Source organism: Taeniopygia guttata, chromosome 6 (assembly GCF_048771995.1).
Source record: "Taeniopygia guttata chromosome 6, bTaeGut7.mat, whole genome shotgun sequence".
NCBI lineage: Eukaryota > Metazoa > Chordata > Aves > Passeriformes > Estrildidae > Taeniopygia > Taeniopygia guttata.
The window spans coordinates 19307410-19321522 of record NC_133031.1 but is presented as its reverse complement, the minus strand read 5'-3'; the positions used below and the strand labels follow the sequence as shown (position 1 = coordinate 19321522).

At 41.9% G+C, this 14113-nt stretch overlaps 1 protein-coding gene across 8 annotated transcripts in view; it reads left to right on the top strand.

The window, feature by feature from the left end:
• The window catches only part of ARHGAP22 (Rho GTPase activating protein 22), a 125479-nt gene that overhangs the window by 84268 nt on the left and 27098 nt on the right, over positions 1-14113 (top strand). For 5 of the 8 annotated variants that reach the window (XR_003961097.4, XM_030276014.4, XM_072931073.1 and 2 more), the window contains one exon: positions 18-194. Coding sequence is in view for 7 of the 8 variants with exons in the window: in XM_030276014.4 (XP_030131874.1) it covers positions 18-194 (177 nt within the window). In the remaining variant the exon portion in view is untranslated. Of the gene's footprint in view, positions 1-17; positions 195-12392; positions 13403-14113 lie in introns of those variants that run through there. The other 3 variants (XM_012574596.5, XM_072931074.1, XM_030276016.4) reach the window with 2 other exon arrangements.

Genomic DNA, 14113 nt, shown 5'->3' with positions numbered 1-14113 from the left:
TGTATTCTGTCTTTCAGGTGGTGCAGGGGACCGGGAAAAGATGCCTGTCAATCATGAGGCTTTCCTGCTCATGGCTAATTCCCAGAATGAAATGGAAGATTGGGTGAAAGCCATCCGACGAGTTATATGGGCTCCATTTGGTGGAGGTATTGCAAATAGCTCACATGCACATAAATTAAAACATTTGCCTCAAGGTAAAACATATTCTTGTGATACTAGGATATGTGTAACACTGTAAAATCATTGAGATGTCTAGATAAGCTCATTATTGTCTGAAGTGTTTTGAAGCAAGGGATGGGGTTGATTTTTTTTTTTTTTGGTAGGGGATGGACAGGAATGAAAAAGGAGTACACATCCACAGTGTCTAACTGTCTCACTCAGAAATGGGTGGTAGTAACATACATACTACTATTGCTAGTATTCAATTATTTACAGCAAAATATTCAGTGGACCTTATGGGAATGAAGGATTTTGTCCTGTTATCTCAGTTTTCTTCCATAAGGTCAGATGCCCATCTTGACCATCCATACAGCCAGAGGCAGCAAAAATTTAATTAAGTTAATGTAGGGCTCAGTTGAGAAGGCAAAGGCTTCAATGGGGGTATAGCCTGAGGAAGAAGAGGGTCAGGCTGAGTGAACACCTGTAGGGTAATAGAGCTGTAGTTAATCCCTGTAGTTAAAATAAACAAAACATCCAGACTTTCATTATCGATATTATACCACAGTCTTTGAATTCTCAAATCAGTAGATTAGATAGGAGTTGTTTTTCTCGTTCTGCATAGAACAAGGAGTCACAGATGTTTTCTTCTGGGTTTGGTGTTGGTGACAGCAGCTGCTGGCCTGGTACTGGATGCTGTGCTTTGCAGTAACTTGGGTACTACTGATGGAGTGCATGCAAACAGCATATGCAGACAGTGCTGTCAGCCTCGTGTGAGAGGTACAGATAAAAAAGTGCCAGATAAGGATTAGGTAATACAATTACTCTTGCTGAAATGAAGTTACTAGTTTTCCTGGATCTAAGGGGGAAAAAAAGTGACCTTGATGTACTAAGACCCAGTCTTTGTTAGTAAATTTTTTCCTGGGTTTGGGGTTTTTTGAGGTTTTTTTTTAAATTTTTTTTTTGGGTGTTGTTTTTTGTTTTGTTTTGTTTCAAGTGGCTGTTGAAATTTGGGTTCTCTAGGTAGCAGCACTTGGTTTGTCTGGAAGAGATACTATCTCTACTGATGCAATTCTTACCAAGGTCCTTCTTTCACTTAGCAGAGAAGGTTTAGGTACAAAAATTAGCTTGTGTCTGATCTGAGGGTACATATGATGCTGTTTTGATGTGGGCAGAAAAAGCCCTCTTTGCTAGTAGAAAACTGTACTACCAGAAATTCTCCTCAAACATGAGTATGTGTTTCTTTTGCTTCCCTTTTGAATTCCAGTCCATAGTGAAGGGTCTTTTAGACTCAGGTCAGTACAGATCTTCCATCAGAAGTCTCAGAATCTCAGAGCTGGTATTTCTGTAGCCATTTGTAGTTGATGTCATGGTGTGTATTTTATAACTTTGCAGTGTACATTCAATACTCTGAGGAGAAAGAAGACAATCATGACAAATGGTGCACTCTCTAGCAATAGCTATCTTTAGGGAATGATATTGTCAGCACTGCAAATTTGGCTTCATGTTTTGCTTATGTTTTGTCCATCTCTTGAAGTAGTTTCAAAACAAATATCTTTAAGTATTAAAATAATAAATAATTAAAAATCCTAATATTGTAAAAACATAAACCTGAGAATAGCACAAAGGCAGTGATGGGTTTCCTGGGTTATTTTGTTTGTTTCTTTATGGGACTAGTATTGTCCTGATTTACTGGCTAATTTTCTTTACCTCTGAATTTCTCTGCAAAGCAGTCAAATAATATTTTGGTCTTTTCTTTAAATGAGGAAGATACTCTTACATTGATTCCAGGAACTGGAGATTTATGAGGCACCAAAAAACATGAAATAATGAGAATGTGGAAGCAAGGCAGCACAGAGGTGATTAGAGCAGGGAGATAGCGCAGGGGGAATACAGGAGCTTCTGTTTGTTGCTGTTTTCACATCCTGCAGACTTGATGTGGTTCACTGATCAAAGTCAGTAAAGGCTGCTTTGGCTGTTGGTGAGAGCTGGCTTAAGCACCGTAGAAGTGAAGCACTCGAGTTTGCAGAGTTGGAAAGAATTGCAGTTGTGTATCAATTTTTCTGTCTGTAGATAAAAACAGGCCAAGGACATGGGTACATGCTGGGCAGTCAGTCTAGCCTGAACTCTCAGCCCTAACACTCAAATGCGTTAGCTAAATCTAGCTTGACTATGCCTGCTCTGTAGTCCAAGCTGCAAGAGCAGTTTCTTATGTTGTGGCCACTTCTCTGAGCTGGTCAATTGCCAGCTACTGTCAGGAGGGGTCTTCTACCCCCTGGCAGCCGTGTGCTCCACCACGCTCCCTTCTGCTGATGCTGCTGAGTTGTGCAGTAGGAAACGAGCTGGCAGGAAATAAAAGGTGGGGAGGGTTGGTTGGTTTGTAGGTGGATTGATTCCTTGGCCCTGCTATCCATGCAGCTGCTACACCAGTAACTCCAATGAGGAGACATGAGGATGTGGAGAGGGGCAGGCTTCTTCATTCTGCCTGCAACCCACACATAAATTGGCTTAAAGAAGCCATGGAGCTGCATCCTCAGTTTCTTTACACTTCAAAAAGAATGTATAGGAATGCCAATAACTGGGAAACAGTAAAGATATTGAAACCATTTTCCGCAAATGTTTTTTAGCCAGTCTGGGGAAATGATCAAACTTATACCTTCTCCATCATAATCAGAGTAGGACAATTTCTCTGAGTAAAATTCCAGCTTAACTCAAATGTGGGAGGACAATAAACATAGCTGTCTCTGTTTTAATGGAATAATTTGAACTCTGCTTTGCCACCACCACTAATTTGAGAGCCAAGTCTATCTATCAACACTTTTTAATATATTAAGCTAAAGGGAGGAGTTAAAAAGCAGGCTTTATTATTAATATGCAAATATCCAGCCCTAGAGAAGGTTGATATGAATTATGACAAGATAAAAGGAGTGGCTTAACCACACTTTAATCTTTGCTGATGTACTGAAGAAACATAAACAAAAAAAGTTTGAGGGTACCTTCTTATGTTGATGAGGGCATATGAACTGTGCTTAAAGGTTAACAGCAAAGGCTTCTTAAAATAAAACAGAAAACTCCCCAAAGCAGCTGAGGTTCACAAATTACTCATAGAAAACACAGGTTTAAAAGTCTGTATGGAATGTGTTCTTTGAAATATGCTTTAAATGTGGCCTTAAAATAAAATTGTAGAGTTCCTAAGTCTTTTGAAGAAGAGCTATCTTGTTTATAGGGAAAATAACCTCTAACAAGTTTCCTTGAGTTTCAAGCTCCTGAATTCTCGAGTCTAGTACATCTCATTTAGAGCAGAGATTTGAGAGTACTCCATACATTTTGATTGTCATTAAGAAAGAAGTTTGTCACAGTAACTTGATAAAAGTGAGTTTTGCACATTCTGACAGAGGTTGATTGAAACTGTTTTCTATGATCCTTCATATCTCTGTAACAAATTTTGCTCCAAGCTTACATCACTAAAAGCTTATCTGGAGGGTCCCTCTGTGTCCTACATTTGTGTTGTTCAGTGACTGCTCATTAATGTGAAGTGCATGTAGCAGTGCCACAGTGCTAAATCAAAGGGTTTGTGGCCATAGGCTTGGGTGAGAGTGACCTTGCTCTTGCTTGGGAGCAAGCTGTATTGAAATTTTTGATGTGGCTGGGGGAGAGAGGAAGTCTTGGTCTGTACAAGTGTGGTGGGGCTGTACTTTTAGTCTGGGAATGGCACAGCCACTGCAAAGAAGTTCCTTTTCATGTGACTTCCTCGTTTCTGTCTTACAGCAGCTGTTTATCAGAGTTGTCTAGGACTGAATTTCTGGCCATGACATACAAAACCTAAGATTCTTGGTGCCTGAGCTGAATGCCAGGTGGCATAATTCTCTCACAGCTCAGTACACAACCAGCACAGCATGGGGACTGAATCATTCTGTGTTAAATTTGATTTATGTTTGTATTTGTTTTCTTCTGTTTACATATTCTGTCTTGCCATGAGCAGCTCCTTGCTTCTCTGCCAGAAATACATGTCCCAGCCCCTTTCTTTCTCCATTACTTTAGCCTAATTTCTCCTCCTCTTCATCCCAGGCTTTCATCAGTTACTTGTGATCGAGGGGAGGTGAAGCAGTTGGAAGAGATGTGTTTCCCCTTAGGCAAACATGAAGAGCTTTACCCTGTGACAAAGTAGTTGTGTTGCCAGAGCTTCATGAAGTTTTTCTATTCAGGAGGAATAGTCACTGTAAAACTGGTGGAATCTGAAGAAATGTCTACTGAGGAAACTGTTCTAATGTCATTAATTCCAGACACCTTTCCTATATAGATAAACCATGATGTGTGAATGTTTAGTCTTCTGCCAGCAAACAGTGCAGAGAATGGGGTTTTTTTGGGGAACCAGGGCCCTGTGAAATTGTGTCTTGTATAAGGGGAGAGCTGAAAGATGAGGTGTCTGAGGTGTAATTTAATTCCTGGCTCAATGTCCTAATGGGTAATGGATTATTAACCCTGCATCGGGCTAATTAGGGATCCTGCTTTAGAGAAGTAAATATCTTTGAGATAACATCTTCATGAGAGCAAACATGATTGTTTGAAGGGTCATATATTGATATTAGATGCATATCCACCAGGATGCCAAACTATTTAGGAGCTAGGGTACGACATTAAGTTTTGGGAGTCTTGAGTTTTAATTTTCTACCTGTAAGATGGGAATTTTCCAGTAAGAGCAACATAAACCTAAAGACATGTCAGTGAATTTAAGATGCTAAAATACCACTGAATAGGTAATGAAGAGGAGGAGGGAATTGGCTTCTGTATTTGCCTAGTCTGAAGACAGAGAGGTGGTTTCTACTCCCTTGTTTGCGGGGTCCCATGGAGTGACAGCCTCAAGTAGGATTCTTAACTGGGTCAGGCAGAGCCCCTTCAGGAGGTGTCAGGGTGTGCTTCCCTTGGGCAGGCTCCCCCAGGTGTGTGGGGAGTGGCACTGGGTGTTTGTTGTGCTTGATACCTGCTGTTATCTCAGCAGGGAGATAGCTGGCGCCTGATGCAGCTTATCAGTGTTTGCTCTTGCTGTTGTCTAATGCTGGGGGAAAGGCCCAGCCAGGGGAAGAGGAAGAGAAAGATGATGGGGGTTATGAGGTCAGGTATCTGCCCAGGACTAGGGGATGCCTAAGTCAGCTCAGATGTGAGGAGGTGCTGGGTTAGCCTTGCTCCCAGGCAAAAGTGTCACAAATGGTACTCCTGTAGATATGGAAACTAAGATAAAGTAACTAAGCTGGGAGTGGATCTTGCTGCCAGAACTTCTCACAACAGAGAATGTTTTAAGATCTGTTTCTGAGACCTGATTAAGAGATCTTAATCAGTTTTTAATCACTAAACCTTTTTTCTCATGGAACTCTGTCAGATATATCTGGGGCTTCTATTACTGCTCTATGACCATCATATTACAACCGTGAGATAGGGAAAGACAATTGTCCTCATTTTTTGTTAAAGAGGGATCTGAAATATTGAGCAATCAGATCACTTGCCTGAGGTGACAATGACTATCTCTAAAAGAACCACTCTGATGGCATCATTCTTCTGCAAGGCACATAGAAAATTACACCCATGGGCCTTGACTATAGGGGTATGTTTGGAACAATGGAAGAATGCCATGGGGTATGACCCTGAAGAGAAGAGGAAACCAGGAGATCTCATGGATTTTTGAGGATTACTTCCTTCCATCTCAAGAACAGTCCTCTCCCTTGTGCAGGAAACCGAGCAAAGGTGCCAGAGGTTTGCATGGTTGAACAAGCTGCTTGTGACAGAGCTCATTAGCTAAAAAGGAAGCATAGAAGTGGAAGCAGGGACAGGTGACCTAAAAGGAGGAGTACAGAGCAATTTCTGAGCATGCAGTAGTGGACTTAGGAAGGCTAAAGCAATCTGGAGTTGAATCTGGCAAGGGATGTGAAGGGCAGTGCTGGGGCCAGGACTGTTTAGCAGCTTTGTGAATGATCTGGATAATGGGGCAATACACCCTCAGCAAGCTTGCAGATGATATTGGGAGGACTGATTGGTACATCAGATAATTGTGTCATCATTTTGAGGGGTCCCAACAGGCTGAGGAAAGGAGTGAACAGGAACCTGATGAAGTTCAACAGAGAGTAATGCAAATGATGCACATAGGCAATAGCACATATGGGGAGCTGACTGACTGGAAAGCATCTTTGCAGAGAAGAATGGGGATGCTCTTCAACAAGTTGAACATGAGCCAGCAATGCACCCTTGAGGCCGGCAAATTCCTGGGCTGCTTTAGAGCACTGCCAGCAGGTTCAGGGACATGAGCCCTCACCTCAGCACTAGTAATTCAACGTCTTTTGTTCTTTGTCCAGTTCTGGTCTGCCTGGGACAAGAAAGCCATGGGATTACTGGAGTGAGTCAAGTGAAAGGCCACTAAAATTATTAAAGGATTGTACAAGAAAATGCTAAGAGAACCTGAGGAGGCTTGGGTTGTTTAGCCTGAAGAAGAGAAGGGTCAGAGTCATTCTTACCAAGGTTGGTGTATAATGTGTAGAAATATTTGATTGAAGGGTCTAAAATTAGAACCAAAACTAAAGCATGTCAAGGTGTTCCTTAGTGACTTTTAAAGATCTTTCCTTCAGAAGTCCGGTCCTGCTCCCCTGCTCCTTGTGTGTATTTCATCTCTAAAGCTGCTGTCTCAAGGCTCTCAGTGATGCTCAGTGCTAGTGCTTAGCCTGGGCTGGGCTCTGAGTGGGGACTTTGCAGTAGTTTGGTCATCCCAGAGCAGAGATGGGTCTTCTTGGAGTGCTTTATCAGAGCTCCTCGGAGGAAAGTCCCCCACTACTGCTTGCAGCAGCATGTGTTCTGCACTGCAATGCTATCCCCATCTGTCATTATCCAGCTTTGTTCTGGTGGCTTTGAAGGATGATGCAGTTTGGCATCAGGTGAATGAGTTTCTAGTCCTTTATCTGTTACTTTGGACAGTCAGGGGCACCAAAAAGCAGGGACCCTGAGCTGGGGAATGGCAGGCAGCTTCTCAGTGCCTCTGTTCAACCACACAGCAGACAGAGGAAAAACTACAGACACTCTGTTATACTTGCAGGTGAGCAAGGTAAAGCTTTTAATGGGATTGCTTGGTGGAATTTCTTTTGGTTGAGAGATGCTGATTTGATAAAATGAAACACCATATGGGTAATGTTTTCATTCGAATGAAACATGCTAGGAAAGGTTATTTGAGCACAGGGTAAAATTTTTAATACAAGCTATGCCCCAAAATGGTCCAGAGGTTGTATAAGCAATTAAGATGAAAAATCTATATTAAACCCTTTCATTAAAAAAAAAAATTATTTTGAAAACAGTCAGAGAAAAGAGAAGATTGCAGGAAGGTCTGATGGATAAAATGACACATCTAAGGATAATTTGAACAGTTGTACAGTCATGAGGTTTACAGCAAGAAAAAATTGTGTTTCATGCAGTGCACAACTGAACTGTGATACTCATTGTTACAAGATGCAGAAATAAAAGGAATGAATGGATTAAAAATAAAATTAGATGTGATCATAGACATAAGTCTACCTGTGCAGTCAAAGAAAGATTTCTGGACATAGTCACTAGGTTAATATGCTCATTTTACAAAGATCAGTTCAGCTTTAGATAAAATGTGATGGGGCTTGTGTTTGCTTTCCTCTTCTCTTCAGCTACTATGTGCCATGGAGAGTCGACAGGGGCTGTGCATTTGTTATATTGTTGGTGGCTACTGCCTGTAGCACAAAGTCTGACCAGTACCACTGGTCAGGCACCACACTGGTGGTTTCTCAGTGAGACTATTCCTGTTATCAGTAGATTCATGTTTGGCATTTGAGATCTGACAGTCTTTAAAACACTGGTGGTTCTCACTGCATGTCCTGGCAGTGTATTGATGGGACAAACGTGTTCCTGTGGAGTTTCTCAGCTTGCAGGCAAGTATTTTAATTTCTGTGTATTAGTCCTTTGATAATTGTTATGAGAATATGTGCTTACTGAATGAAAGGGAATGGTAGCCATCTCCTTGCAAGTTGCAATTTTAACCATTTAGGAGTTAAGAAGAAATAAATTCACCCTGTCTCTCTTTTCCTATTTTCTTTCTAATGCTACCCTTCTTTCATCCACCATTGCTCATTTTTTCTTCTAATTCATAATCATGTAACTGAACTTGCAATTTCCCCTTCTTCGCAGTTGCAGGTTAGAGGAGGGAACATTCAGCTCTTTTTTATTTCTAGGAGTGTTCTGTAAAGGCTTGCTAATTTACAGAAGTAATTTACCTATTTTATAAATAGGAGCTAAATGCTGCCCCTTTCCCAAGCACAGCTTGTCAGGTTGAGCTGTTGATGGAGCTTAGACAATGACCTTATTGCTTGGGTGGTGAATCTGTAAGTTGTTGAGGATTTTAGCTAGACAGTGGAGGATAAAGATAAATATATGGGAATTAGGTAACAGATTTTCATCTTTGATTGAGTTTGAGGATGCAACTAAATGAAACCATATACAGTTGACTTGTTAGTGAGTTTTAAAATTTAATTGAAGTTTAGAGATTCACTGAGGTTTTTACGATGAAGTTTGATTTGGACAAACATCCATGTGCTCAGTGTTCATCCTGTCTGCATCTCAATGAATGACTGTGCTTAGGTTATCAACTTTGGGATATGGAAAAGCTTCAGGACATAAGTTTGTCTGGCTTAGGATAAAAGTGCCTAATGTGCTAAATGTCGGCTGTGAATCTGGGTCAGAGTCTCTGGATGATCAGAAATCCAGGTGAATAATTTTATCCCATACTAGAGGTTCCACAGTTCCAGGATGACCAGAAATGCAGGTGAATAATTTTATTCCATACTAGAGGTTTCAGACTCTGTGATCCTTTCATTTGAACCCATCTCTAGTGATAAGACACTGGTGGCAACAATTACACTGTGTCATAACTTTTGAACTTACCAACACCCAGAGTTTTGTAAAGCTTTTCTGTGCAGTGGGGGCATCAACCAGCAGCACCACTTGAATGAGGTGACCTGCTGATCGAGTGCTTTCTACAGACATAGCTTCAGACCGTCATATGGAAGCTGTCTTTTAAACATAGAGAGACATATGCAAGAGTCAATAAGTAAAAAATTCTATAAAATATGATCCTAGGATGTGGGGAGAAATAAGTTGAACAGGGCATGTTGGTCCAGATCAGTGATTGCTAAAAGGCATTTTTTGCTGCTCTTGATGTTTTGTTCTCTAAATGCTCTTGCCTTTATTTAGCGAGAAATAGAGCAATAAACACATGGGGTTGGCTCTGGATTCAGAATGCTGTGGTTAAGTGATGTTTAGGTCTGTTTATCATCTTCTCTCTGTGAGCACAGTTACAATTTCAGTTTGGAATATAAACTGGTCAGTCCATCACTGGATAATTTACAGTGCTGCTTGGTCAGTTCTTTTACTGGCATATTTTAGAGAGATGGGGAGACACATCACACAGGTTAAGAAGAATCTACTGTGGTAGAAAGGTGAGCACAGCTATTTGCAAATCTTTAACCCAGAGTTAACTGTTTTATCAGTCAGTAAACAGAAACCTGTTTACCCTCAAAAGATTTAATTTCACCAGTAAGGGTTGAGACCCCAGCACAGAGCTGGTGAGGGGTGTGGGGACATAATTTTGGTCAGGGAAGGATCTGACAAAAGTGTTTGGAGAGGGAGGAAATGGGAAAATTTTTGTACAGAAGACATTAGTGCTGAAGTTTTTCCCACTGGGTTCAGCTCTGTGACTGATCACCTCTAACCAGTTCACTGCCAGCTTTCAGCAGATAAAAGATGTTCAAGTGCCCAGGTTTACCTGGCCTGGGTTAAAAAATTAGTCTGGACAAGGTTCAACCTTATTATAAAATAGTGAACTTCAGCTATGGCTCCAACTTGATACTAGGCCTTTTCTGTACAAATAGAGCAATTTCCTAGATTTGAGCTCCCTCAGATCTGCTTGAGTGTACCTGTATATTAGCTAATCCTCTAAGCCAGCATCTAAAAATACACACACCCCATGGGCACTTGCTAGAGCTGTGCAAGCCAAGAAGTTTGCTCACAGTCAGAGATGAGGAGAAATACTCTGAGTTCATGCAGGTTCACCATTCCTGTCTGTTGCAACCAGACTGAAGATTGAATTTCACCTGAGTTAGATGCCAAGCCTGAAACATACCTGGATTTCCAAGGGTTGTGTGAGCTGTAGTGAGCTTTCCAGCCAATCTTAAGACTTGCAGTGATGTGTAAAAGCAGGATGCTTTCTTCTGTTCTGGTACCTGCAACAGAATAACTGCAGCAGTGCCAGTTCAGGAGAGCAGTGCTAGGGCTCTCTCCCTGCAATGATACTGGGAAAGAAAATGCCTCCAGCTCCTCAGCTGCAAGTTCATCAGAGATGTAATGTCTGAACAGTTTTACAAACCTAAGTTGTTTTTTCGAAAATGAGAGCTGCTAAACTTTTCTACAGTTAAACAACTTCATAGCAATGGGGGAAGAGGGAGTTCAGTCTCCATTACCCATTCTCTCCTTGGCACATGTGTATAGGGAGATCTCCAGGTGGAAGTTTTGATGATATACACAACGTGGCAAATTCTTTGGGTTATATTGCTACAATTGCAGTATCACGTATACTTCTGGAGCCTGCAGCCCCTACAGTCCAGTGATTATGTGTGAACCTTGGATTTCATTTTTGACAAATGTGGTTAACAGAGAAAGCAGGATCCAAGTGTGACATGCAAATTCAAAACACAGAAGAAAAATTGTGTGTGTGTATGTATTGATATGTAGTGATTTTTATTCCAGTCTCATCATATTCTGTAATCTAAGTAATGAAGTTTAACACCGTGGTTTTAAATTGATTGAGAACTTCATATAAGAAAACAAGTGCTACTTGTGGAGTGTGCAGCACAGTGTTGCTGTCACAGGACACTTATAGCTGCAGAGTTACCTTGTGCAGGGAACAACACCAAAGCAGCTGCCATTTTCTGCTTTAGTTCTGATGCTTATGTGAGCGAATATGTGTCCAGATTTTTTCTCTCACCAGGGAACTGTCTTTGCTCTTTGGGGAAGAATTTGCGTCAGCTTCATCATCTCATAGCATTGTAAGTTCTGCTGAAGCCTGATCATGCTTTAGTCATGCTGTATCCTTGGCCACAGAGAGGCTGTGAATTTCACAGATTAATTATACTTCGGGTATAACAATATCCATGTCAAACAGCATGACTTTCTATTTCAGTGGATACCTCCTTGTTCCTGTGTTTTGAGAGATGGAAAACAGAAATGGGGAAGTGAATGTGAGAACAAAAGTCTGCATTTGCTATCTCCTGTGCTCCCATCCCAAACACCCAGTCCTAGGATCCATAATGTTATTAGCAGATGTGGCACAATTTGAGGTGCTATTCCATTCCAGGAAATATTGCCAGAAATTCTGGTGGCATCTCAGCCATTTAGAAGTGGATTTGTCCTGCTCACCAGTTAGCATTGTGGGCAGGCTCTCCCTAACCTGCTGCCTGCTGTGTTCACCACAAGCGAAGAGAGGATAATAAAAGGGTGAAGAATACTGAGGACCTCATTTGTACCTTTAGTTTAAGGATTTCCATCATTCTCTAAATATTCTTTAGTATGCTTTAGAAACTGACTAGTGTATTGACTGACCTTCTGGTGTCAAGCTCTGCAGTACCATGCTACTCAGGGTATACCTTAAATAGCTAAGGAAAACCTTACTATCTTGCCAGTCATAGAATATTTTGAGTTGGAAAGGACTCACCGGGATCATCAAAGTCCCAGCTTCTAGTCTTGCACATGACAGCTCTAAGAATCACACCATGTTCAAGAACTGAAGCTTTAAGTCCTGGTACTGCCTTTGCTTATGGTGAGAAGCACATTTTTTCTTCAGGAGCTTTTGGTCAAAACAGAGAATATAGAAAAGTTTGTTGCGAGACAACACTGTCTCACTGACTAGAATCTCACAGCTTGTCTGCTGTGTCAGTATCTTGGACATGGGTGTTCAAATGGAGCCACAGTGCAGCTCAATAAACCTGCACAGATCAAGGAATGTATAGTGACCACAGATGTTTTAACAGCAGAAGCAGATGAGCAGCTGCAGACAGGGCTTTGTTGTTGGGTTTGTTTTTTTTTTTTTTCCCTGCAGAGGAAGAAAACTTAGCTAATAGTGATAAAATTGCTCAGAAGCCTGGTGCAAGGGGTTTGCGTGGTGAATGCTGCAGATCTGCAGTCACATGAGTGCATTTTGTGAATGGAGTGGAGGCCTGACCTCTGTAGAACTACACAGGGCATTGCATGGTAAGCGTTTTTGTTAATGACAGGCTTCTTACCCTGAGAGCAAGAGCTGGGAGGGAGTGAATGTTTTCCTGCAAGTAAAGTGCCTGGGTATTGGTTCACAGGGAGGGAGTTGTAGTCCCGTCCTCTACTAGTTATTCAGCTGAGCTATTAATTCAGGCAACTTCTCTGTAAAGAGATAAGGGAGAGGCAGTAAGCACCAAAAAACCTGCACAGGTAAAGGAGTGTAACTTTTCCTAAGCTTTGTTACACTTTCCAGCATGTCCCAGAGCTGTGGAGGTACTCTCAGAGCATGCTGAGGCTACTGTGGGGAAATGCTCCCCTCCAAAACCAGATTTCTGCTTCTGTTGCTTTGAAAGCAGATGGGAGGCCAGACCAGGGCACCAGTTTGCCTGCAGCACAGTAATATTGCCTGTATCAGGAAGGATCCAAAGTGTGGCATGCAGACAGAAACTGTTGCTCAGCTTTTCCAGCTATCTAGAATAGATCTGACAAGCAATTAGAGCATGAATATATTACAGAGCCGATGGGGGATGCCTTTGTTAAAACTTGTGACCCATACTTAGCTGCTGTTTACATTGGCGGCTGCTTCGAGGGTGGGCAAGACCCTACCTGCCTGTCTTTCTCCTCTCTCCTTCGCTGTGCGGAGCGAGCCGGGAGCTCTGCATCTCATTGGATATTTCAAATGCTTTCTGCACAAGTCATAATTAATGCCGAGTTGTGGAGCTAAGACCAGATGTGCTGCCGAGATTATCTCCCAGGGCAGATCGGCTGCTCTGTGCTCTGTAGCGCTGGGTGAATGGAAAGCTGCCAGTGCTGGGACTCAGAATGTGTCTGATGCCTGAAGTCAGGACTTTCTTTCTCTGCCGCTCCTGCTGTCTGACACTGCCTGGTTTCTGCTTGAAGCTCAGCGCCTGTCATGTAGCGGAGTGCTGCACAAGAACGAGAGGTATGGGATGATTTTCCACGGTTTAGATTTGTTATGGTTTTCTTTTGCTAGAGCAAAAGCAGATATTTAAGTGTAGCCTAGACAGAGGCTGAGAATCTAAAATAGGAGCTGACTTTACAAAGGGGGAAGGGGAGGCAAGGACACAGTCTATGGCCAAAAATACTACTGCGTACCAAGCTAGCATGTGAAGATAGTTCTGGGGAGAGGTGTTTCTCTTTCATATACATAGAATATTTAAATGGAAGTATGTGGATGAGAGCAACCAGCTTCTGGTATATGGACACTGCTCTCTCTGGGAATGGGGTCAGAAGACACCAAGTTGTGTCACAGACCCATTTGTGTGACTCTGGACAAGTTATGTTGTCAACTTTTCTTGATTCAGAATTGTCTTTTGCTTTCTTTCTTTCCCCCCTGTGCTTGCATTCTTTTGCTGGTTGGATTGTTTAGTTGTTCAGGACTGTCGTTTTTTAGGTACATATGGCTCCTACCATGAAACTCCTTTTTCTGTTGCTGCTGCAGTAATTCACATGTCTGTGCTTGGGTGGGCTAGGGGAGGGGAAACGTTAAAGATTTGTGTGTGTTTTGTGCTGTGGAAACATACGCATTTCTGAATGTCTGCCCGTGATTTTTTCCCAGTGCTTTAATGTGTGAGAGGGACAGATAAATGGGAACTTAAGTATGAAAGTGGGAAGGTAAAAGCAGGCACTTACC